Here is a 26,433-nt window from a genome sequence, read left to right on the forward strand (position 1 = left end):
CTGCGTGTGTTTTTGAGGCAAGGCATGCGGAAAAAATCTACCAATTCATACAAATTTAGTTTGGGAATGTATGTAATATTTTATTGGAATTACGTTTTCAACATAGATTCTTGCATTAAGTAAGTGTTAATCGGTGCTGGAAATGTTTAAAAATAGAAGCTGAAGTTATTTTCAGAAGCCAACATTTGTTAAATACTTTTGGATATGAAAAATATTATTTAATTCCTCGCTTGTTTTTTCTCACGAACGAAAAATAAATTTTGTGATTTCCTTGCACAGCAGACAATATTTCTTAATCGCTTTTGGATATGAAAGATAGAATCTAATTTTTTGATAGGGTTTCCTCAACATCGACGAATCTATTTTGTTGTTTCCCCGAAGACTCGTATTACACTTGTTGACAGTTGTATTTCCCTTGAAATTGACAAAAATTTTAAATATACTTCGAAATGGTGTGAGTATACATAAAATAACAATATTAATAGGTATGCAAGAAAGAAGCCGTTCTAAGATCGTAGTCTAATAGGAAATTTTCCAGCTTTTCTTGAAATTAAGGAATTAAATTCTATCTTCCATACACATAAGCGTTTAAGAAATATTGCCTGCTAAATATGACTTCTGCTCCTATTCCCAATCAAAATTTGTATGTAAGGATAGATTTGTCCCCATACTTTGCTTAAAAAAACACACGCAGTCTCAAGAGACGTACACATGTTTCCAGGATAAGGCAAGAATCTATGTTAAGTCCGATGTCCGATAAGATATTTTATAATTTGAAATCTAATCAAAGATTAAATTCTATCTTTCATATCCAAAACGTTTAAAAAATACTGCCTGCTGAAGATGACTTCTTCTCCTATTCCCAAACTAAATTTGTATGAATTGGTAGATTTTTCCCCATGACTTTCCTCAAAAACACACGCAGTTTCAAGAGACCTACAAAAATATCTCCAGGATAACCTCAGGATGGGTTTTCGATCGTGACTAAAAACAAGCGAGGTATTATATAATATTTTTCATATTCAAACACATTTAACAAATATTGCCTTCTGATTTCAAACATTTTGAGCACCGATTAGCACAAACTTAATGCAAGAATCTATGTTGAAGTCGTAATTCCAATAAAATATTTTATACTTCGAAATGGTGTAAGTATACATAAAAAAGTACTGATAGGTATGCAAGAAAGACGCCGTTCTAAGATCGTGGTCTGATTGAAATTCTATCCGTATTTCCTGCATCAAAAACGCATGCAATTTCAAGGGTACTACAACTGCCAACATATGAAACACGAGTTCTTAAGGAAAGCAAGAGAATGTATTCATCGATGGTGAGGAAACCCAATCGGGAAATTAAAATCTATCTTTCATATCCAAAACGTTTGAAAAATATTGCCTGCTAAATACGACTTTTTCTCCTATTCCCAAACTAAATTTGTATGAATTAGCAGATTTTTCCCCATGACTTTCCTTAAAAACACACGCAGTTTCAAGAGACCCACAAATATCTCCAGGATAACCTCAGGATGGGTTTTCGATCGTGACTAAAAACAAGCGAGGTATTAAATAATATTTTTAATATTCAAACGCATTTAACAAACATTGCCTTCTGTTTTCAAACATTTTGAGCACCGATTAGCACAAACTTAATGCAAGAATCTATGTTGAAATCGTAATTCCAATAAATTATTATATACTCCGAAATGGTGTGATTGTACATAAAATAAAAGTACTGATAGGTATGCAAGATAGACGGCGTTCTAAGATCGTCATCTAATTGAAATTCTATCCTTATTTCCTGCATCAAAAACATATGCAGTTTTAAGGGTAATACAACTGCCAACATGTGCAACACGAGCTTTTATTGTCTCCTGGATAAGTCTTCTGCGTCTGTTTTCAAACATTTTGAGCACCGATTAGCATTAATTTAATGCAAGAATCTATGTTGAAGACGTAATTCAAATAAAATATTTTATACTTCGAAATGGTGTAAGTATACATAAAAAAGTACTGATAGGTATGCAAGAAGGACGCCGTTCTAAATCGTGGTCTGAGTGAAATTCTATCCGTATTTCCTGCATCAAAAACGCATGCAATTTCAAGGGTACTACAACTGCCAACATATGAAACACGAGTTCTTAAGGAAAGCAAGAGAATGTATTCATCGATGGTGAGGAAACCCAATCAGGAAATTAAAATCTATCTTTCATATCCAAAACGTTTGAAAAATATTGCCTGCTAAAGATGACTTTTTCTCCTATTCCCGAATTAGTAGATTTTTCCCCATGACTTTCCTCAAAAACACACGCAGTTTCAAGAGACCCGCAAATATCTCCAGGATAACCTCAGGATGGGTTTTCGATCGTGACTAAAAACAAGCGAGGTATTAAATAAAATTTTTAATATTCAAACGCATTTAACAAACATTGACTTCTGTTTTCAAACATCTTGAGCACCGATTAGCACAAACTTAATGCAAGAATCTATGTTGAAATCGTAATTCCAATAAATTATTATATACTCCGAAATGGTGTGATTATACATAAAATAAAAGTATTGATAGGTATGCAAGATAGACGGCGTTCTAAGATCGTCGTCTAGTTGAAATTCTATACTTATTTCCTGCATCAAAAACATATGCAGTTTTAAGGGTAATACAACTGCCAACATGTGCAACACGAGCCTTTATTGTCTTCTGGATAAGTCTTCTGCACCTGTTTTCAAACATTTTGAGCACCGATTGGCATTAATTTAATGCAAGAATCTATGTTGAAGACGTAATTCCAATAAAATATTTTATACTTCGAAATGGTGTGAGTATACATAAAATAACAATATTGATAGGTATGTAAGAAAGAAGCCGTTCTAAGATCGTAGTCTAATAGGAAATTTTCCAGCTTTTCTTGAAATTAAGGAATTAAATTCTATCTTCCATACACATAAGCGTTTAAGAAATATTGCCTGCTAAATATGACTTCTGCTCCTATTCCCAATCAAAATTTGTATGTAAGGATAGATTTGTCCCCATACTTTGCTTCAAAAAACACACGCAGTCTCAAGAGACGTACACATGTTTCCAGGATAAGGCAAGAATCTATGTTAAGTCCGATGTCCGATAAGATATTTTATAATTTGAAATCCAATCAAAGACTAAATTCTATCTTTCATATCCAAAACGTTTAAAAAATACTGCCTGCTGAAGATGACTTTTCTCCTATTCCCAAACCAAATTTGTATGAATTGGTAGATTTTTCCCCATGACTTTCCTCAAAAACACACGCAGTTTCAAGAGACCTACAAAAATATCTCCAGGATAACCTCAGGATGTGTTTTCGATCGTGACTAAAAACAAGCGAGGTATTATATAATATTTTTCATATTCAAACACATTAAACAAATATTGCCTTCTGTTTTCAAACATTTTGAGCACCGATTAGCATTAAATTAATCCAAGAATCTATGTTGAAATCGTAATTCCAATAAATTATTATATACTCCGAAATGGTGTGATTATACATAAAATAAAAGTACTGATAGGTATGCAAGATAGATGCCGTTCTAAGATCGTCGTCTAATTGAAATTCTATCCGTATTTCCTGCATCAAAAACACATGCAGTTTCAAGGGTAATACAACTGCCAACATGTGCAACACGAGGTGTTAGGGAAAACAGCAAAATGGATTCATCGATGGTGAGGAAACGCAATCAGGGACTTAAATTCTATCTTTCATATCCAAAACGTTTAAAAAATACTGCCTGCTAAAGATGACTTCTGCTCCTATTCCCAATCTAAATTTGTATGTAAGGATAGATTTACCCCCATACCTTGCATCAAAAGCACACGCAGTTTCAAGAGGCCTACAAATATCTCCCGGATAACCTCAGGATGGGTTTTCGATGGTGAATAAAAACAAGCGAGGTATTAAATACTATTTTTTATATTCAAACACATTTAACAAATATTGCCTTCTGTTTTCAAACATTTTGAGCTTCGATTAGCATTAAATTAATCCAAGAATCTATGTTGAAGACGTAATTTCAATAAAATATTTTATATTTCGAAATGGTGTGAGTATAAATAAAAGAACTGATAAGTGTGCAAGAAAGAAGCCGTTCTAAGATCGTGGTCTGATTGAAATTCTATCCGTATTTCCTGCATTAAAAACGCATGCAATTTCAAGGGTAATACAACTGCAAACATATGAAGTACGAGCTCTTAAGGAAAAGGAAACAATGGATTCATCGATGGTGAGGAAACCCAATCAAGGAATTTAATTCTATCTTTCATATCCGAAAGCGTTTAAGAAACACTGCCTGCAAAAGATGACTTCTGCTCCTGTTCCCAATCCAAATTTGTATGTAATGATAGGTTTGTCCTCAGACGTACACATATTTCCAGAATAATGCAAGAAATTATGTTGAAGACATAATTCCAATAAGATATTTTATACTTTGAAACCCAATCAAAGAATTAAATTCTATCTTTCATATCCAAAACGTTTAAAAAAATATTGCCTGCTAAAGATGACTTCTCTTATTCCCAAGCTAAATTTGTATGAATTGGTAGATTTTTCCCCATGACTTTCCTCAAAAACACACGCAGTTTCAAGAGACCTATAAATATCTTCAGGATAACCACAGGATGGATTTTTCGATCGTGAGGAAAAATAGCTAGGAATTAAATAATATTTTTCATATCCAAATGCATTTAACAAATATTGCCTTCTGGATATGACTTCTGCTTCTCTATTCAAACATTTTGAGCACCGATTAGCACAAAGTTAATGCAAGAACAGACATTGAAGACGTAATATTATGCTTCCAAATGGTGTGAGTATACATAAAATAAAAGTATTGATAGGTATGCAAGAAAAAAGCCGATCTAAGATCGTGGTCTAATTGAAAATGTTCCCGCTTTTCCTGCAATCAAGAAATTTAATTCTATTCTTCTAATCCAAAAGCGTTTAAGAAATATTTACTGCTAAAGATGACTTCTACTCCTATTCCCAATCTAAATTTGTATGTAAGGATAGATTTATCCCCATACCTTGCATCAAAAACACACGCAGTCTCAAGAGAAGTACAAATATCTCCAGGATAACCGCAGAATGGCTTCTATTTGGTTTTTAAAAAAGTTGCCAAACTTATGGACGGCCGCGTTCGAATTATGATGCCAGACCACTTTCACCCGATTCACACGAGCAGATAAAAACTTGTTTGTGCGTTGATTTAATTCAAGGTTACGGCTTAACTGAAACCACATCGGGAGCAACGGTTATGGATTGTAATACAAGTTTTGAAACTTGCTTTCATTTAATAAAATCGCTCAACTTTTGTTTTTTATAGATCGCGATATGCAGTATGGTCGTGTTGGCGCCCCATTAACAGTTTGTGATATACTCTTAGTCAATTGGGAAGAAGGAGGGTACCGAGTCACAAATAAACCCAATCCCCAAGTATGTGTATCCAATGAAATTTATTACAAGAAAAATCAACTCTTCCTCTTTTTAGGCAGAAGTTCTTGTTGGGGGTGAATGTGTTTCCATGGGTTATTATAAGCTACCAAACAAAACAGCCGAAGAGTTCTTTGAAGAAGATGGAAAACGCTGGTTCAAAACCGGAGATATTGGTGAAATGCATCCAGATGGCGTACTTAAAATTATTGGTAAAGCCAGTTAAAATTTATGATTTTGCTTGAGAAATTAAGTATTTTTTTTCCGTTTCAGATCGCAAAAAGGACTTGGTCAAGCTGCAAGATGTTGAATACGTTTCCCTTGGAAAAGTAGAATCGGAGCTTAAGACATGTCCACTGGTTGAAAATATTTGCGTATATGGTGATCCTACCAAGCAGTTTACTGTTGCTCTAGTTGTACCCAATCAGAAGCACTTGGAAGAGTTATCTCTTCGTCATGGTCTTGAAGGCAAAACATTTGAAGAGCTTTGCTCGAGTTCAGAAATTGAAAAGGCAGTTATTAAAGAAATCGCTGAACATGCTCGCAAATGTATGTACGAAATACAAATAATAATGGATCCTGCGTTAACTATCGCCTTTTCAATTTTTAGGTAAACTTCAAAAGTTCGAAGTCCCCGCTGCCATTACACTCTGCAAGGAAGTCTGGTCACCAGACATGGGGTTTGTAACTGCTGCTTTTAAATTGAAGCGCAAAGACATTCAAGACAAATATCAGCACGACATCAATCGCATGTATGCCTCATGAAATTGACTAAACAACTAGGTGCAGTTTTAGCCGGTAACAAGTATGCACTACACGAAAAGTTTATTCGTGTACTGTCTTTAATTTTTCATACATCACGATCTAATATGGATCAAAACAATTTCTCATTGAATGAAAATTTTAGTACAGCAATATTAGGAACACAAAATTATTTATTAATCTATACAAATACCAATAATACTACCATTTCAAATTGTACACGCATGTTCTAAATTTCATACCGAAACTACACTTCCTTATTACGCTTTGAACTTAAATATAAAAAGTTAATGGTAAAAATAGAACAATGAAAAAAAATTATTATTTTATGTAAAGTTTCAAACACACAGAAGTTCTTATGAATTCATTTTAGTTCTTCTTTCATAGCTATAATCACTCTTAAACAATTGTTTTCTGCTTAACATGAAAACATAGTGCGAATTAACACAGCGCAACTTGGATAACGTGAAAGACATATTTTTGAAAATGTTTAAATTACTTCAAGTTTGTTTAAGTCAATGCTGAATTAATAAATTAATTAGTATTGGGCACATTTTCTTTATTAATTTATATTTGTAAATTTATTATCAAATGCATTAACCACCTATTTCATAACAAAAATTTAGTCTGTCTGTGTACAGTGCGTATTGTTAAAATCATAAGCAACTTTTTTGGATTAAATGCTTGCAATAATTATGCGGTTCACATTTTTAATATTGTCTTAAGAAACATGTTTTAATACAGTAATTTGATATTTGAACCTTATAAGCTTTGTGTTTATAAAGTTAGTGCAGTTTCCAAAAACCAGGACATGGCGTTTTAACGGAACTCGCAATCGTCTGCATTCTAACATATAAATTGTATTTTTGTACGCATATTTGTTACAATTCTAATACCATTAGAGAATATATATTTTTAACACATCTTCTCAAACATAATTTATTAGACGTCGAGGAAGTTTTTGTTAAGAATAAGGGATAAAAAGATTATACTTTGGATATTAGTTTACAGTTCCAATTTGTTATTAAAATAATTGTATTTAATATAGTGAACTTAATTTTAAGGTCAGTGCTAAAACTATTTGATGGTAGGGTAAGCACTTTTTATTTTTAAGCCCAAATAAATGAAACTTTTACAACTAAATGTATTTTGTTTACTTCAAATATATTGTCAGCTATCTTTGTGTACAATTTCGCTAAGAAAAGATGATTTATTCTAATAAAAATTAAATTTTTGTCTGTGAAGGTCCTCAACAATCCATATTCTTAAAAAAAGTACAATAAAGACGTCGAATCAGTTTAACTAAACAAAAATATTATATTTTAATGAATTAATTTACAAAAAAAATTTGTATGCCGACTGTTGGAACATGCCATACCGACAATTGGCAAGTGGTGCCGACTACTGGCAAAAAGCATTGTTTTAATAAAACTACAAATTTATGAAATTTAAAAAAAAGTTATTAAAATTTTATTTATTATTGCAAAAACTATACAAAATTTCGAATCTGAATAAATTAACTTTGTAATAATTGAAAAGTTCCACTCAGAATGGTGAGCGATTAAAAACGCGAAAATCCTAAAAGTGTCGACTACTGGTACACTTAAAAACCATCAATGTTAAAAACGCATTTTTGTGATCGAAAATAAACTCCGGTCAAATTTTCGGAAATCATTTGATTTTTGGAGGAGAATGGTAAAGTTGTTATTCACTATGCGGCCATATAGAGGCTCATCGGAAAAAGCAGCTTGGCAGTACATTGCATGGCGCCCTAGAAGGGATGTCATAATGATGCAAAAGCATAATATTCAATTTCTAAATGTCTTATGAATATATATTTTTTAGAGATGCTAAGCTAATAATTTTTTGCGTTGGTTACCGAAGGCAAGTATATGATTTGAAAGGTCATGGCCAGTATTTTATTGAAATAACGTTTTAATGTTATTGGGGACCGCTAAAAGTGAATGTTGGGAAATTCGAATTTTCTTTGATGTCAATCTTAAACACACCTTCTAAATTAATATTTGGTGCTTTGAACTCGTTCAGCGAATCCTATAAAGGTATGCTCTATAATAATTCCTTTGTTCCCCTTCTTAGTAGTGAGTAAATAAAACTTTCAAATATTGCAGTCATGTACAGGTTTAACCAGGGTGATCAAGTTTGAAAAACACAATTTAGAATTCGTGATACTTCTAAGTTATTAACTAGAAATGCAACTAGGTTTTCTGTTTAAATTACTCCTTACTCAAGCTTTTTAAAAAGAAGAAGATACTGTTAAAAATGAATAGAAGTTTTTACCTTACGATTTGACAATTTGCTTTTCGTAAACGTTGTAGATATAAATTTTAAGGTGAACGAAATTGGCAAATGTTTCAAATTATTTATTACATTATCATTTAGAATATTCGCGCACATTTCCTATTTATTCTTAAGGTCGATTTGGCTAAAAGTAGATCCCTTAGATGCAAAGAACTATCAGAAGTAAGGAACAGTCTTTGATTTTTCGAACTACATGAGTTAAGGTAGCGTTGAATTGTGTTTCACTGTCTTGTATTACAATCTTTGCTTTTGATATATCGAAGTAGTACGTTGAATGTTGTTTGTCATTTTGTTTTTTTTTTTTTTTCGAGAAAGTTTAATATAAAACAGATCTTTCCATGTTTTGTTATTTGTATTTTTTGCCTGTTAAAGGTTTCAAATATATATTACTTCCTTATTTAAAATTTTTTTTATCAATTAACAATAAATTACTCGATTTTATTTAGTAAAATATTGTGTTTCATATCTTTTATTCCTTTGGCCATGATGTCTTGTTGTTGCTATCGCATGTTAATATCATACCAAAAGATAGTTATCGTAAGGAATAATTTTGTCAGAAAATATAGTAGTCATAATTAATTTTTCGGAAACACGTTTGTATTTTCCGAACTAGACAATCGTTCTTATTTGCCTCCGAAAATATGTACACCAAATTTTGAGCTGTGTTGCACATATTTAAACAATGAGCGATATCATATTGATCCATGTCTTGTGGTAGGGCATGGGTAAACTGCTTCACGGAGCTCATCATCAACATCCTCATTGTTTTTTATGAATCACTAAGAGCTCTTGTTTCACTTGTTAACAGTAGTATTACCCTTAAAATTGCATGCATTTACGATGCAGGAAAAGCGGCAAAAATTTCAATTGGACCACGATCTAAGATCGGTTTTTTCTTGCACCCTTATCAGTTTTTTTATTTATACTCACACCATTTCGAAATATAAAATATTTTATCGCAATTATGTCTTCAACATAGATTCTTGCATTAATTTAATGCTAATCAATGCTCAAAATTTTTGAAAACGGAAGCAGAAGTCATATCTAGACGGGAACGTTTGTTAAATGCGTTTGAATTTGAAAGATATTAATTTTTTCCTCGCTTGTTTTTCCTCACGATCGAAAAATCAATTTTGTTGTTTCTTTAAAAGTACCTGTAATCCTCTTGAATTTGTACGTGCTATTTGATGCAGAACATGCAAAATAAATATTAATTAATCTACCATCTTAGAACTGCTTCTAATTGTCATATTTACTATAACATTTATTAATGCATACTCAAACCATTTCAAAGTGTATATAATGTTTTATTAGAATGCCATTTTCAGCATCGATTCTTGCAAAAATTGTTGTTAATCTGTGCTCAAAACGTTGGAAATATAAGCAGGATACATTTTCAGTAGGCACTTTTTCTTAAATGCTTGGACATGAGTGATAGAATTTAGTGCCTGGTTGGCTTATCTCACAATCGAAGAATCCATCCTGTTGTTATCCTAGAGATATTTGGACTTCTCTTGAGACTGCGTGTTTTTGAGGCAAAGTATGAGGACAAATCTATCCTTACATACAAATTTAAATTGGGAATAGGAGCAGAATTCATATTTAGCAGCCAATACTTCGTATCAGTTCTTTTATTTATACCCACACCATTTCGATATATAAAATATTTTATAGGAATTACGTCTTCAACATAGATTCTTGCATTAATTTAATGCTAATCCATGCTTAAAATGTATGAAAACAGGAAAAGAGGCCATATCTAGAAGGGAATATTTGTCAAATGCGTTTGAATATGAAAAATACTATTTAATTCCTCTTCTGTTTTTCCTCACAATTGAAAAATCCATTTTGTTGTTTCTTTAAAAGTACCTGTAATCCTCTTGAATTTGTACGTGCTATTTGACACAGGACATGCAAATTAAATTTTAATTAGTCTACGATTTTAGAACGGCTTCTAATTGTCATATTTCCTATTACATTTATTAATGCATACTCAAACAATTTCAAAGTGTATATAATGTTTTATTAGAATGCCATTTTCAGCATCGATTCTTGCAAAAATTGTTGTTAATCTGTGCTCAAAACATTGGAAATATAAGCAGGATACATTTTCAGTAGGCACTTTTTCTTAAATGCTTGGACATGAGTGATAGAATTTAGTGCCTGGTTGGCTTATCTCACAATCGAAGAATCCATCCTGTGGTTATCCTAGAGATATTTGGACTTCTCTTGAGACTGCGTGTTTTTGAGGCAAAGTATGAGGACAAATCTATCCTTACATACAAATTTAAATTGGGAATAGGAGCAGAATTCATATTTAACAGTCAATATTTCTTAAACGCTTTTGGATATGAAAGATAGAATAAAATTTCTTGATTGGGTTTCCTCACCATCGATGAATACATTTTCTTGTTTTCCTTAAGAGCTCGTGCTTCATATGTTTGCAATTGTATTACCCTTGAAATTGCATGCGTTTTTAATGCAGGAAATACGGATAGAATTTCAATCAGACCACGATCCATTTTCATTAGAATGCCATTTTCAACAACGATTCTTGCAAAATCGTTGTTAATCTGTGCTCAAAAACATTGGAAATATAAGCAGGATATATTTTCAGTAGGCACTATTTCTTAAAGGCATGGACATGAGTGATAGAATTTAGTGCCTGGTTGGCTTATCTCACAATCGAAGAATCCATCCTGAGGTTATCCTGGAGATATTTGTACTTCACTTGAGACTGCGTATATTTTTGATGCAAGGTATGGGGACAAATCTATTCTTACGTACAAATTTAGATTGGGGATAGGAGCAGAATTCATATTTAGCAGTCAATATTTCTTAAACGCTTTGGATATGAAAGATAGAATTAAATTTCTTGATTGGATTTCCTCTCCATCGATGAATACATTTTCTTGTTTTCCTTAAGAGCTCGTGCTTCATATCTTTGCAATTGTATTACCCTTGAAATTTCATGCGTTCTTAATGCAGGAAATACGGATAGAATTTCAATCAGACCACGATCCACTTTTTTTGTTCCTTTAAAAGTACTGTAATCCTCTTGAACTTGTACCATTTTGTTGTTTCCCCGAAGACTCGTATTACAGTAGGCACTATTTCTTAAAGGCTTGAACATGAGTGATAGAATTTAGTGCCTGGTAGGCTTATCTCACAATCGAAGAATCCATCCTGAGGTTATCCTGGAGATATTTGTACTTCACTTGAGACTGCGTATGTTTTTGATGCAAGGTATGGGGACAAATCTATTCTTACGTACAAATTTAGATTGGGAATAGGAGTAGAATTCATATTTAGCAGTCAATATTTCTTAAACGCTTTGGATATGAAAGATAGAATTAAATTTCTTGATTGGGTATGGGAACAAATCTATTCTTATGTACAAATTTAGATTGGGAATAGGAGCAGAATTCATATTTAGCAGTCAATATTTCTTAAACGCTTTGGATATGAAAGATAGAATTAAATTTCTTGATTGGATTTCCTCACCATCGATGAATACATTTTCTTGTTTTCCTTAAGAGCTCGTGCTTCATATGTTTGCAATTGTATTACCCTTGAAATTGCATGCGTTCTTAATGCAGGAAATACGGATAGAATTTCAATCAGACCACGATCCACTTTTTTTGTTCCTTTAAAAGTACTGTAATCCTCTTGAACTTGTACCATTTTGTTGTTTCGCCGAAGACTCGTATTACACTTGTTGACAGTTGTATTTCCCTTGAAATTGACAAAAATTTTGAATATACTTCGAAATGGTGTGAGTATACATAAAATAACAATATTGATAGGTATGCAAGAAAGAAGCCGTTCTAAGATCGTAGTCTAATAGGAAATTTTCCAGCTTTTCTTGAAAATAAGGAATTAAATTCTATCTTCCATATACATAAGCGTTTAAGAAATATTGACTGCTAAATATGAATTCTGCTCCTATTCCCAATCTAAATTTGTACGTAAGAATAGATTTGTCCCCATACCTTTCATCAAAAATATACGCAGTCTCAAGTGAAGTACAAATATCTCCAGGAGAACCACAGGATGGATTCTTCGATTGTGAGATAAGCCAACCAGGCTCTAAATTCTATCACCCATGTCCAAGCATTTAAGAAATAGTGCCTACTGAAAATATATCCTGCTTATATTTCCAATGTTTTTGAGCACAGATTAACAACGATTTTGCAAGAATCGTTGTTGAAAATGGCATTGTAATAAAAATGTATCGTGGTCTGATTGAAATTCTATCCGTATTTCCTGCATTAAGAACGCATGCAATTTCAAGGGTAATACAATTGCAAAGATATGAAGCACGAGCTCTTAAGGAAAACAAGAAAATGTATTCATCGATGGAGAGGAAATCCAATCAAGAAATTTAATTCTATCTTTCATATCCAAAGCGTTTAAGAAATATTGACTGCTAAATATGAATTCTGCTCCTATTCCCAATCTAAATTTGTACGTAAGAATAGATTTGTCCCCATACCTTTCATCAAGTGAAGTACAAATATCTCCAGGATAACCTCAGGATGGATTCTTCGATTGTGAGATAAGCCAACCAGGCACTAAATTCTATCACTCATGTCCATGCCTTTAAGAAATAGTGCCTACTGAAAATATATCCTGCTTATATTTCCAATGTTTTTGAGCACAGATTAACAACGATTTTGCAAGAATCGTTGTTGAAAATGGCATTGTAATAAAAATGTATCGTGGTCTGATTGAAATTCTATCCGTATTTCCTGCATTAAGAACGCATGCAATTTCAAGGGTAATACAATTGCAAACATATGAAGCACGAGCTCTTAAGGAAAACAAGAAAATGTATTCATCGATGGTGAGGAAATCCAATCAAGAAATTTAATTCTATCTTTCATATCCAAAGCGTTTAAGAAATATTGACTGCTAAATATGAATTCTGCTCCTATTCCCAACCTAAATTTGTACATAAGAATAGATTTGTTCCCATACCCAATCAAGAAATTTAATTCTATCTTTCATATCCAAAGCGTTTAAGAAATATTGACTGCTAAATATGAATTCTACTCCTATTCCCAATCTAAATTTGTACGTAAGAATAGATTTGTCCCCATACCTTGCATCAAAAACATACGCAGTCTCAAGTGAAGTACAAATATCTCCAGGATAACCTCAGGATGGATTCTTCGATTGTGAGATAAGCCTACCAGGCACTAAATTCTATCACTCATGTTCAAGCCTTTAAGAAATAGTGCCTACTGTAATACGAGTCTTCGGGGAAACAACAAAATGGTACAAGTTCAAGAGGATTACAGTACTTTTAAAGGAACAAAAAAAGTGGATCGTGGTCTGATTGAAATTCTATCCGTATTTCCTGCATTAAGAACGCATGAAATTTCAAGGGTAATACAATTGCAAAGATATGAAGCACGAGCTCTTAAGGAAAACAAGAAAATGTATTCATCGATGGAGAGGAAATCCAATCAAGAAATTTAATTCTATCTTTCATATCCAAAGCGTTTAAGAAATATTGACTGCTAAATATGAATTCTGCTCCTATCCCCAATCTAAATTTGTACGTAAGAATAGATTTGTCCCCATACCTTGCATCAAAAATATACGCAGTCTCAAGTGAAGTACAAATATCTCCAGGATAACCTCAGGATGGATTCTTCGATTGTGAGATAAGCCAACCAGGCACTAAATTCTATCACTCATGTCCATGCCTTTAAGAAATAGTGCCTACTGAAAATATATCCTGCTTATATTTCCAATGTTTTTGAGCACAGATTAACAACGATTTTGCAAGAATCGTTGTTGAAAATGGCATTCTAATGAAAATGGATCGTGGTCTGATTGAAATTCTATCCGTATTTCCTGCATTAAAAACGCATGCAATTTCAAGGGTAATACAATTGCAAACATATGAAGCACGAGCTCTTAAGGAAAACAAGAAAATGTATTCATCGATGGTGAGGAAACCCAATCAAGAAATTTTATTCTATCTTTCATATCCAAAAGCGTTTAAGAAATATTGACTGTTAAATATGAATTCTGCTCCTATTCCCAATTTAAATTTGTATGTAAGGATAGATTTGTCCTCATACTTTGCCTCAAAAACACGCAGTCTCAAGAGAAGTCCAAATATCTCTAGGATAACCACAGGATGGATTCTTCGATTGTGAGATAAGCCAACCAGGCACTAAATTCTATCACTCATGTCCAAGCATTTAAGAAAAAGTGCCTACTGAAAATGTATCCTGCTTATATTTCCAATGTTTTGAGCACAGATTAACAACAATTTTTGCAAGAATCGATGCTGAAAATGGCATTCTAATAAAACATTATATACACTTTGAAATTGTTTGAGTATGCATTAATAAATGTAATAGGAAATATGACAATTAGAAGCCGTTCTAAAATCGTAGACTAATTAAAATTTAATTTGCATGTCCTGTGTCAAATAGCACGTACAAATTCAAGAGGATTACAGGTACTTTTAAAGAAACAACAAAATGGATTTTTCAATTGTGAGGAAAAACAGAAGAGGAATTAAATAGTATTTTTCATATTCAAACGCATTTGACAAATATTCCCTTCTAGATATGGCCTCTTTTCCTGTTTTCATACATTTTAAGCATGGATTAGCATTAAATTAATGCAAGAATCTATGTTGAAGACGTAATTCCTATAAAATATTTTATATATCGAAATGGTGTGGGTATAAATAAAAGAACTGATACGAAGTATTGGCTGCTAAATATGAATTCTGCTCCTATTCCCAATTTAAATTTGTATGTAAGGATAGATTTGTCCTCATACTTTGCCTCAAAAACACGCAGTCTCAAGAGAAGTCCAAATATCTCTAGGATAACAACAGGATGGATTCTTCGATTGTGAGATAAGCCAACCAGGCACTAAATTCTATCACTCATGTCCAAGCATTTAAGAAAAAGTGCCTACTGAAAATGTATCCTGCTTATATTTCCAACGTTTTGAGCACAGATTAACAACAATTTTTGCAAGAATCGATGCTGAAAATGGCATTCTAATAAAACATTATATACACTTTGAAATGGTTTGAGTATGCATTAATAAATGTTATAGTAAATATGACAATTAGAAGCAGTTCTAAGATGGTAGATTAATTAATATTTAATTTGCATGTTCTGCATCAAATAGCACGTACAAATTCAAGAGGATTACAGGTACTTTTAAAGAAACAACAAAATTGATTTTTCGATCGTGAGGAAAAACAAGCGAGGAAAAAATTAATATCTTTCAAATTCAAACGCATTTAACAAATGTTCCCTTCTAGATATGACTTCTGCTTCCGTTTTCAAAAATTTTGAGCATTGATTAGCATTAAATTAATGCAAGAATCTATGTTGAAGACATAATTGCGATAAAATATTTTATATTTCGAAATGGTGTGAGTATAAATAAAAAAACTGATAAGGGTGCAAGAAAAAACCGATCTTAGATCGTGGTCCAATTGAAATTTTTGCCGCTTTTCCTGCATCGTAAATGCATGCAATTTTAAGGGTAATACTACTGTTAACAAGTGAAACAAGAGCTCTTAGTGATTCATAAAAAACAATGAGGATGTTGATGATGAGCTCCGTGAAGCAGTTTACCCATGCCCTACCACAAGACATGGATCAATATGATATCGCTCATTGTTTAAATATGTGCAACACAGCTCAAAATTTGGTGTACATATTTTCGGAGGCAAATAAGAACGATTGTCTAGTTCGGAAAATACAAACGTGTTTCCGAAAAATTAATTATGACTACTATATTTTCTGACAAAATTATTCCTTACGATAACTATCTTTTGGTATGATATTAACATGCGATAGCAACAACAAGACATCATGGCCAAAGGAATAAAAGATATGAAACACAATATTTTACTAAATAAAATCGAGTAATTTATTGTTAATTGATAAAAAAAATTTTAAATAAGGAAGTAATATATATTTGAAACCTTTAACAGGCAAAAAATACAAATAACAAAACATGGAAAGATCTGTTTTATATTAAACTTTCTCGAAAAAAAAAAAAAAACAAAATGACAAACAACATTCAACGTACTACTTCGATATATCAAAAGCAAAGATTGTAATACAAGACAGTGAAACACAATTCAACGCTACCTTAACTCATGTAGTTCGAAAAATCAAAGACTGTTCCTTACTTCTGATAGTTCTTTGCATCTAAGGGATCTACTTTTAGCCAAATCGACCTTAAGAATAAATAGGAAATGTGCGCGAATATTCTAAATGGTAATGTAATAAATAATTTGAAACATTTGCCAATTTCGTTCACCTTAAAATTTATATCTACAACGTTTACGAAAAGCAAACTGCCAAATCGTAAGGTAAAAACTTCTATTCATTTTTAACAGTATCTTCTTCCTTTTAAAAAGCTTGAGTAAGGAGTAATTTAAACAGAAAACCTAGTTGCATTTCTAGTTAATAACTTAGAAGTATCACGAATTCTAAATTGTGTTTTTCAAACTTGATCACCCTGGTTAAACCTGTACATGACTGCAATATTTGAAAGTTTTATTTACTCACTACTAAGAAGGGGAACAAAGGAATTATTATAGAGCATACCTTTATAGGATTCGCTGAACGAGTTCAAAGCACCAAATATTAATTTAGAAGGTGTGTTTAAGATTGACATCAAAGAAAATTCGAATTTCCCAACATTCACTTTTAGCGGTCCCCAATAACATTAAAACGTTATTTCAATAAAATACTGGCCATGACCTTTCAAATCATATACTTGCCTTCGGTAACCAACGCAAAAAATTATTAGCTTAGCATCTCTAAAAAATATATATTCATAAGACATTTAGAGATTGAATATTATGTTTTTGCATCATTATGACATCCCTTCTAGGGCGCCATGCAATGTACTGCCAAGCTGCTTTTTCCAATGAGCCTCTATATACTTGTATGGCCGCATAGTGAATAACAGCTTTGCAATTCTCCTCCAAAAATCAAATGATTTCCGAAAATTTGATCGGAGTTTATTTTCGATCACAAAAATGCGTTTTTAACATTGATGGTTTTTCAAGTAATATCTGATCTAGTCCCAGCAAACACGTGAATCGGAATTTTCCCAATATTACTTATTTATTTACCTGATTGTTGAGTAAAAAAGAGATGAAATCAAGGTATTTTTGTAGCAATTGTTACCAAATCTCGCGTAAAAATAAGCAACTATTAGGTGTCGTAGTAGAATACCCATATTTATGAACGTTGAATTGCCAAAAGTATAAAAAGGATGCTACTAATGTTTATAACTTGTTATGAGTAATTTTCCATTCAATATTCTTAGTCCAAAAATGTTTAGACTCCTCTTTGTACCACCATCGCTAATGAAGCGGCTATCAGTATGATTGACCACGTACATTCAGTAGGTCCTTTTTTCTTTTCTAGTATAGAGTAGAAAAGCTTTTTCTCCTTTGGCTGCAGGTATCCCTATATTTTTGTTAAAAGGTTCACAACCACTAACTTACAGCTTATCTTAATGAGGGAGTAAAATAGTACAGTCAACAAGCCAAACAATACCAAGGATGGTGTCACGACTACCACCGCTTACTCACATCGTCTTTCTAGTGTGCGTCTATGCAAACGAATGAGTCAGCAAAGACAACAAACAACATTATGTCAACACTGAACGCGCTTCGTATAGTGGTGTATGTTACAAAATGTAGATGGCGCGCACAGAGTTTATGAAACTACACTGAACATACCCTTTGACACAGTTGTATGTTACAAAATATAGATGGCGCTTACTACTGTTCTAGAAATACACTGAACACACTCCATTATTGGTTGTTTCTTACCACATGTAGATGGCGCGCACTAAGAACCTAAAAATGCAATTAATGGGCCTTTGTTATTGATTGTTCATAACTGAATATGAATGGAGCACACTCAGGCTGTGCAAATGCATTGTATTTCTGACAGGGGCCACTATTTCTGTGCCAGCCTAGACAAAACCAAAGGGAAATGTACTGTAAATTAAAAACTCAAATGTTGCATTTAAAGATGAAGTCCAACCTAACGGCAGAGTTTTTAAAAAATACAAAATGGGTGAATACAAATGGAAAAACTTTATCGAATCTGAACGGTTAGCTGCCGCATTCGGACGTGGTTTACGCGAATGTGGCCAAGAACCCCGAAGGAATATCGTAATATTTGCCGAAACTCGTGCTGAATGGATGATTGCTGCTCACGGCTGCTTCAAGCAATCCATGTCAATTGTTACTGTTTATGCAACACTGGGCGACGAAGGCGTGGCTCACTGCATAAGCGAAACTGAAGTAACAACCGTTATTACATCCCATGATTTACTGCCTAAATTCAAGTTGCTTTTGGATAAATGTCCAAACGTTAATACAATTATATACATGGAAGATCAGTTGCACAAAACTGACACATCAGGATTCAAAGAAGGCGTTAAAATTATTCCATTTTCACAAGTAACACGTCTTGGCCAAGATAGCAAATTCGGTAAGTCAACAATAGTACCTCAATCAACGAATATACTAAACAATACTATTCTAGAAAGCGTTCCTCCTAAGGGCGATGACATTGCCATCATCATGTATACTTCTGGCTCAACAGGCACACCAAAGGGAGTCTTATTGTCCCATAAAAACTGCATTGCAACAATGAAAGGTTTTTGTGACGTTGTTCCAATCTATCCCGACGATGTTTTAATAGGGTAAGCTTTATTTAAATCCTTCTATATATTTAAAAATTGTTGATGCACAGTATTTCGACCGATAGACTGTATTATAAAATTTAATATGAAAATAATGATTTTTGTAGATTTCTTCCTCTTGCCCATGTTTTTGAATTGGTAGCCGAAAGTGTTTGTTTAATGACAGGCGTGCCAATTGGATATTCCACGCCATTGACTTTGATAGATACTAGCAGTAAAATTATGAGAGGCTCCAAAGGAGATGCCACCGTCTTAAAACCAACTTGTATGACCACTGTCCCAGTAAGTAAATACACATTATTATTAGCTTTTTCTTAACAGCATTCTACCTTTTAGCTTATATTAGATCGTATTTCAAAAGGCATAAACGATAAGGTGAACTCCGGTTCCGCCTTTAAAAAAGCTTTGTTCCAGTTTCTTTACCAATACAAAGTGAAATGGACTCAGAAAGGTTACCAGACTCCTTTGATTGATAGGTAGCTAAACTTTAATTTTATTAAAAAAGTGATTCGTATTTATTATAAAATATTCTAGGTTGGTTTTTAAAAAAGTTGCCAAACTTATGGGCGGACGCGTTCGAATTATGATGTCAGGCGGTGCACCACTTTCACCCGATACACACGAGCAGATAAAAACTTGTTTGTGCGTTGATTTAATTCAAGGTTACGGCTTAACTGAAACCACATCGGGAGCAACGGTTATGGATTGTAATACAAGTTTTGAAACTTGCTTTCATTTAATAAAATCGCTCACCTTTTGTTTTTTATAGATCGCGATATGCAGTATGGTCGTGTTGGCGCCCCATTAACAGTTTGTGATATACGCTTAGTCAATTGGGAAGAAGGAGGGTACCGAGTCACAAATAAACCCAATCCCCAAGTATGTGTATCCAATGAAATTTATTACAAGAAAAATCAACTCTTCCTCTTTTTAGGGAGAAGTTCTTGTTGGGGGTGAATGTGTTTCCATGGGTTATTATAAGCTACCAAACAAAACAGCCGAAGAGTTCTTTGAAGAAGATGGAAAACGCTGGTTCAAAACCGGAGATATTGGTGAAATGCATCCAGATGGCGTACTTAAAATTATTGGTAAAGCCAGTTAAAATTTATGATTTTGCTTGAGAAATTAAGTATTTTTTTTCCGTTTCAGATCGCAAAAAGGACTTGGTCAAGCTGCAAGATGTTGAATACGTTTCCCTTGGAAAAGTAGAATCGGAGCTTAAGACATGTCCACTGGTTGAAAATATTTGCGTATATGGTGATCCTACCAAGCAGTTTACTGTTGCTCTAGTTGTACCCAATCAGAAGCACTTGGAAGAGTTATCTCTTCGTCATGGTCTTGAAGGCAAAACATTTGAAGAGCTTTGCTCGAGTTCAGAAATTGAAAAGGCAGTTATTAAAGAAATCGCTGAACATGCTCGCAAATGTATGTACGAAATACAAATAATAATGGATCCTGCGTTAACTATCGCCTTTTCAATTTTTAGGTAAACTTCAAAAGTTCGAAGTCCCCGCTGCCATTACACTCTGCAAGGAAGTCTGGTCACCAGACATGGGGCTTGTAACTGCTGCTTTTAAACTGAAGCGCAAAGACATTCAAGACAAATATCAGCACGACATCAATCGCATGTATGCCTCATGAAATTGACTAAACAACTAGGTGCAGTTTTAGCCGGTAACAAGTATGCACTACACGAAAAGTTTATTCGTGTACTGTCTTTAATTTTTCATACATCACGATCTAATATGGATCAAAACAATTTCTCATTGAATGAAAATTTTAGTACAGCAATATTAGGAACACAAAATTATTTATTAATCTATACAAATACCAATAATACTACCATTTCAAATTGTACACGCATGTTCTAAATTTCATACCGAAACTACACTTCCTTATTACGCTTTGAACTTAAATATAAAAAGTTAATGGTAAAAATAGAACAATGAAAAAAAATTATTATTTTATGTAAAGTTTCAAACACACAGAAGGTCTTATGAATTCATTTTAGTTCTTCTTTCATAGCTATAATCACTCTTAAACAATTGTTTTCTGCTTAACATGAAAACATAGTGCGAATTAACACAGCGCAACTTGGATAACGTGAAAGACATATTTTTGAAATTGTTTAAATTACTTCAAGTTTGTTTAAGTGAATGCTGAATTACTAAATTAATTAGTATTGGGCACATTTTCTTTATTAATTTATATTTGTAAATTTATTATCAAATGCATTAACCACCTATTTCATAACAAAAATTTAGTCTGTCTGTGTACAGTGCGTATTGTTGAAATTATAAGCAACTTTTTTGGATTAAACGCTTGTAATAATTATGCGGTTCACATTTTTAATATTGTCTTAAGAAACATATTTTAATACAGAAATTTGATATTTGAACCTTATAAGCTTTGTGTTTTTAAAGTAAGTGTAGTTTTCAAAAACCAGGAAATGGAGTTTTAACGGAACTCGCAATCGTCTGCATTCTAACATATAAATTGTATTTTTTTTTGTACGCATATTTGTTACAATTCTAATACCATTCGGGAATATATACTTTTTAACACATCTTCTCAAACATAATTTATTAGAAGGCATTAAAATTACACAATCCACCAAACAGTATAGACGTCGAGTAAGTTTTTGTTAAGAATAAGGGGTAAAAAGATTATACTTTGGATATTAGTTTACAGTTCCAATTTGTTATTAAAATAATTGTATTTAATATAGTGAACTTAATTTTAAGGTTAGTGCTAAAACTATTTGATGGTATTTTGTTTTGAAAGAGACTTAAGAGAAAGCCAGTAATAGCAAAAACATATGCAGATTAATATAAATGGTATAAATAAAAACATAAATAAACAATTTGTCTTCACATTTCCCCTTAATTATAATTAAAAAAAAGACAAATACAATATATATTTGCGTTGTTGTGGAACAATGTATAGCAAAGTTACAATTTTTAGGTCACATGTAGAATTTTAATCCTACACAATATTAATGTATACTATTGAAATACATTATATGTGTTTTGTAAAGGGAGTCGTCACAAAATTTGACAATGATTTTCAGTATCCATACAACGCAGCATCAAGAAACGGGGCAAAATATTTCACGGAGCTTACAAAAAGTGACTAACGTACGGCAAACTATTCGTTTTTTAAATGAGTATATATTGAAAATATTGAATAAAACTCGAAGAATTTTAAAAAATAAAAAAAATTAATTTAATGTATATTTAAACGTAAAAAGGCATTCCAAATATAACTTTCCATGTATTTTGAAAGTGATCAAACTGCGTGTGTTTTTGAGGCAAGGCATGCGGATAAGGAAGATAGAATTAAATTCCTTGATTGGGTTTCCTCACCATCGATGAATCCATTTTCTTGTTTTCCTTAAGAACTCGTGTTTCAATCGTTGGCATTTGTTTTGCCCTAGAATTTGCATGCGTTTTTGATGCAGGAAATGCAGAAAGAATTTCAATAAGGCTACGATCTTAGAACGGCTTCTTTCTTGCATACCAATCAGTACTTTTATTTTATGTATACTCACGCCATCTCGAAGCATAAAATATTTTATTGGAATTACGTCTTCAACATAGATTCTTGTATTAAGATAGTGCTAATCGATGCTCAAAATGATTGAAAACAGAAATCATATGCAGAAGGCAATATTTGTTAAATGCGTTTGGATATGAAAAATATTATTAAATTCCACGCTTGTTTTTAGTCACGATCGAAACCGTACTGTGTTTTTCCAGGAGATATTTCTTGGTCTCTACAAACTGCGTGTGTTTTTGAGGCAAGGCATGCGGAAAAAATCTACCAATTCATACAAATTTAGTTTGGGAATGTATGTAATATTTTATTGGAATTACGTTTTCAACATAGATTCTTGCATTAAGTAAGTGTTAATCGGTGCTGGAAATGTTTAAAAATAGAAGCTGAAGTTATTTTCAGAAGCCAACATTTGTTAAATACTTTTGGATATGAAAAATATTATTTAATTCCTCGCTTGTTTTTTCTCACGAACGAAAAATAAATTTTGTGATTTCCTTGCACAGCAGACAATATTTCTTAATCGCTTTTGGATATGAAAGATAGAATCTAATTTTTTGATAGGGTTTCCTCAACATCGACGAATCTATTTTGTTGTTTCCCCGAAGACTCGTATTACACTTGTTGACAGTTGTATTTCCCTTGAAATTGACAAAAATTTTAAATATACTTCGAAATGGTGTGAGTATACATAAAATAACAATATTAATAGGTATGCAAGAAAGAAGCCGTTCTAAGATCGTAGTCTAATAGGAAATTTTCCAGCTTTTCTTGAAATTAAGGAATTAAATTCTATCTTCCATACACATAAGCGTTTAAGAAATATTGCCTGCTAAATATGACTTCTGCTCCTATTCCCAATCAAAATTTGTATGTAAGGATAGATTTGTCCCCATACTTTGCTTAAAAAAACACACGCAGTCTCAAGAGACGTACACATGTTTCCAGGATAAGGCAAGAATCTATGTTAAGTCCGATGTCCGATAAGATATTTTATAATTTGAAATCTAATCAAAGATTAAATTCTATCTTTCATATCCAAAACGTTTAAAAAATACTGCCTGCTGAAGATGACTTCTTCTCCTATTCCCAAACTAAATTTGTATGAATTGGTAGATTTTTCCCCATGACTTTCCTCAAAAACACACGCAGTTTCAAGAGACCTACAAAAATATCTCCAGGATAACCTCAGGATGGGTTTTCGATCGTGACTAAAAACAAGCGAGGTATTATATAATATTTTTCATATTCAAACACATTTAACAAATATTGCCTTCTGATTTCAAACATTTTGAGCACCGATTAGCACAAACTTAATGCAAGAATCTATGTTGAAGTCGTAATTCCAATAAAATATTTTATACTTCGAAATGGTGTAAGTATACATAAAAAAGTACTGATAGGTATGCAAGAAAGACGCCGTTCTAAGATCGTGGTCTGATTGAAATTCTATCCGTATTTCCTGCATCAAAAACGCATGCAATTTCAAGGGTACTACAACTGCCAACATATGAAACACGAGTTCTTAAGGAAAGCAAGAGAATGTATTCATCGATGGTGAGGAAACCCAATCGGGAAATTAAAATCTATCTTTCATATCCAAAACGTTTGAAAAATATTGCCTGCTAAATACGACTTTTTCTCCTATTCCCAAACTAAATTTGTATGAATTAGCAGATTTTTCCCCATGACTTTCCTTAAAAACACACGCAGTTTCAAGAGACCCACAAATATCTCCAGGATAACCTCAGGATGGGTTTTCGATCGTGACTAAAAACAAGCGAGGTATTAAATAATATTTTTAATATTCAAACGCATTTAACAAACATTGCCTTCTGTTTTCAAACATTTTGAGCACCGATTAGCACAAACTTAATGCAAGAATCTATGTTGAAATCGTAATTCCAATAAATTATTATATACTCCGAAATGGTGTGATTGTACATAAAATAAAAGTACTGATAGGTATGCAAGATAGACGGCGTTCTAAGATCGTCATCTAATTGAAATTCTATCCTTATTTCCTGCATCAAAAACATATGCAGTTTTAAGGGTAATACAACTGCCAACATGTGCAACACGAGCTTTTATTGTCTCCTGGATAAGTCTTCTGCGTCTGTTTTCAAACATTTTGAGCACCGATTAGCATTAATTTAATGCAAGAATCTATGTTGAAGACGTAATTCAAATAAAATATTTTATACTTCGAAATGGTGTAAGTATACATAAAAAAGTACTGATAGGTATGCAAGAAGGACGCCGTTCTAAATCGTGGTCTGAGTGAAATTCTATCCGTATTTCCTGCATCAAAAACGCATGCAATTTCAAGGGTACTACAACTGCCAACATATGAAACACGAGTTCTTAAGGAAAGCAAGAGAATGTATTCATCGATGGTGAGGAAACCCAATCAGGAAATTAAAATCTATCTTTCATATCCAAAACGTTTGAAAAATATTGCCTGCTAAAGATGACTTTTTCTCCTATTCCCGAATTAGTAGATTTTTCCCCATGACTTTCCTCAAAAACACACGCAGTTTCAAGAGACCCGCAAATATCTCCAGGATAACCTCAGGATGGGTTTTCGATCGTGACTAAAAACAAGCGAGGTATTAAATAAAATTTTTAATATTCAAACGCATTTAACAAACATTGACTTCTGTTTTCAAACATCTTGAGCACCGATTAGCACAAACTTAATGCAAGAATCTATGTTGAAATCGTAATTCCAATAAATTATTATATACTCCGAAATGGTGTGATTATACATAAAATAAAAGTATTGATAGGTATGCAAGATAGACGGCGTTCTAAGATCGTCGTCTAGTTGAAATTCTATACTTATTTCCTGCATCAAAAACATATGCAGTTTTAAGGGTAATACAACTGCCAACATGTGCAACACGAGCCTTTATTGTCTTCTGGATAAGTCTTCTGCACCTGTTTTCAAACATTTTGAGCACCGATTGGCATTAATTTAATGCAAGAATCTATGTTGAAGACGTAATTCCAATAAAATATTTTATACTTCGAAATGGTGTGAGTATACATAAAATAACAATATTGATAGGTATGTAAGAAAGAAGCCGTTCTAAGATCGTAGTCTAATAGGAAATTTTCCAGCTTTTCTTGAAATTAAGGAATTAAATTCTATCTTCCATACACATAAGCGTTTAAGAAATATTGCCTGCTAAATATGACTTCTGCTCCTATTCCCAATCAAAATTTGTATGTAAGGATAGATTTGTCCCCATACTTTGCTTCAAAAAACACACGCAGTCTCAAGAGACGTACACATGTTTCCAGGATAAGGCAAGAATCTATGTTAAGTCCGATGTCCGATAAGATATTTTATAATTTGAAATCCAATCAAAGACTAAATTCTATCTTTCATATCCAAAACGTTTAAAAAATACTGCCTGCTGAAGATGACTTTTCTCCTATTCCCAAACCAAATTTGTATGAATTGGTAGATTTTTCCCCATGACTTTCCTCAAAAACACACGCAGTTTCAAGAGACCTACAAAAATATCTCCAGGATAACCTCAGGATGTGTTTTCGATCGTGACTAAAAACAAGCGAGGTATTATATAATATTTTTCATATTCAAA

At 32.8% G+C, this 26,433-nt stretch overlaps 1 protein-coding gene and 1 pseudogene across 1 annotated transcript; both read left to right on the forward strand.

Annotated features, from left to right (window-relative positions):
• The first annotated feature begins 3,675 nt into the window (after positions 1-3,675).
• LOC131802837 (long-chain-fatty-acid--CoA ligase 4-like) lies at positions 3,676-6,807 on the forward strand (annotated as a pseudogene).
• A 6,440-nt stretch (positions 6,808-13,247) lies between these two features.
• On the forward strand, positions 13,248-22,130 carry LOC101899156 (long-chain-fatty-acid--CoA ligase 4). The gene is made up of 11 exons (XM_059123512.1): positions 13,248-13,379; positions 14,311-14,493; positions 18,567-19,053; positions 19,108-19,267; positions 19,375-19,549; positions 19,604-19,743; positions 19,802-19,974; positions 20,037-20,146; positions 20,202-20,355; positions 20,417-20,692; positions 20,754-22,130. Exons 1-11 carry the CDS (start codon positions 13,248-13,250, stop codon positions 20,906-20,908), a joined length of 2,145 nt encoding a protein of 714 aa, XP_058979495.1. The 3' UTR covers positions 20,909-22,130.
• Positions 22,131-26,433: the final 4,303 nt, after the last annotated feature.

Source organism: Musca domestica, unplaced genomic scaffold (assembly GCF_030504385.1).
Source record: "Musca domestica strain aabys unplaced genomic scaffold, Musca_domestica.polishedcontigs.V.1.1 25, whole genome shotgun sequence".
In the NCBI taxonomy this organism is placed as follows: Eukaryota; Metazoa; Arthropoda; class Insecta; order Diptera; family Muscidae; genus Musca; species Musca domestica.

What these genes read in the sequence shown, in the direction of transcription:
- LOC101899156 (XM_059123512.1), top strand. Translation starts at nt 13,248, where the DNA reads ATGTATCGTGGTCTGATTGAAATTCTATCCGTATTTCCTGCATTAAGA. An exon ending in AGAAAATGTATTCATCGATG is followed by an intron (nt 13,380 to 14,310) that starts GTGAGGAAATCC and finishes TTTTGAGCACAG; the next exon opens with ATTAACAACGATTTTGCAAG. An exon ending in TGGCCAAGATAGCAAATTCG is followed by an intron (nt 19,054 to 19,107) that starts GTAAGTCAACAA and finishes ATACTATTCTAG; the next exon opens with AAAGCGTTCCTCCTAAGGGC.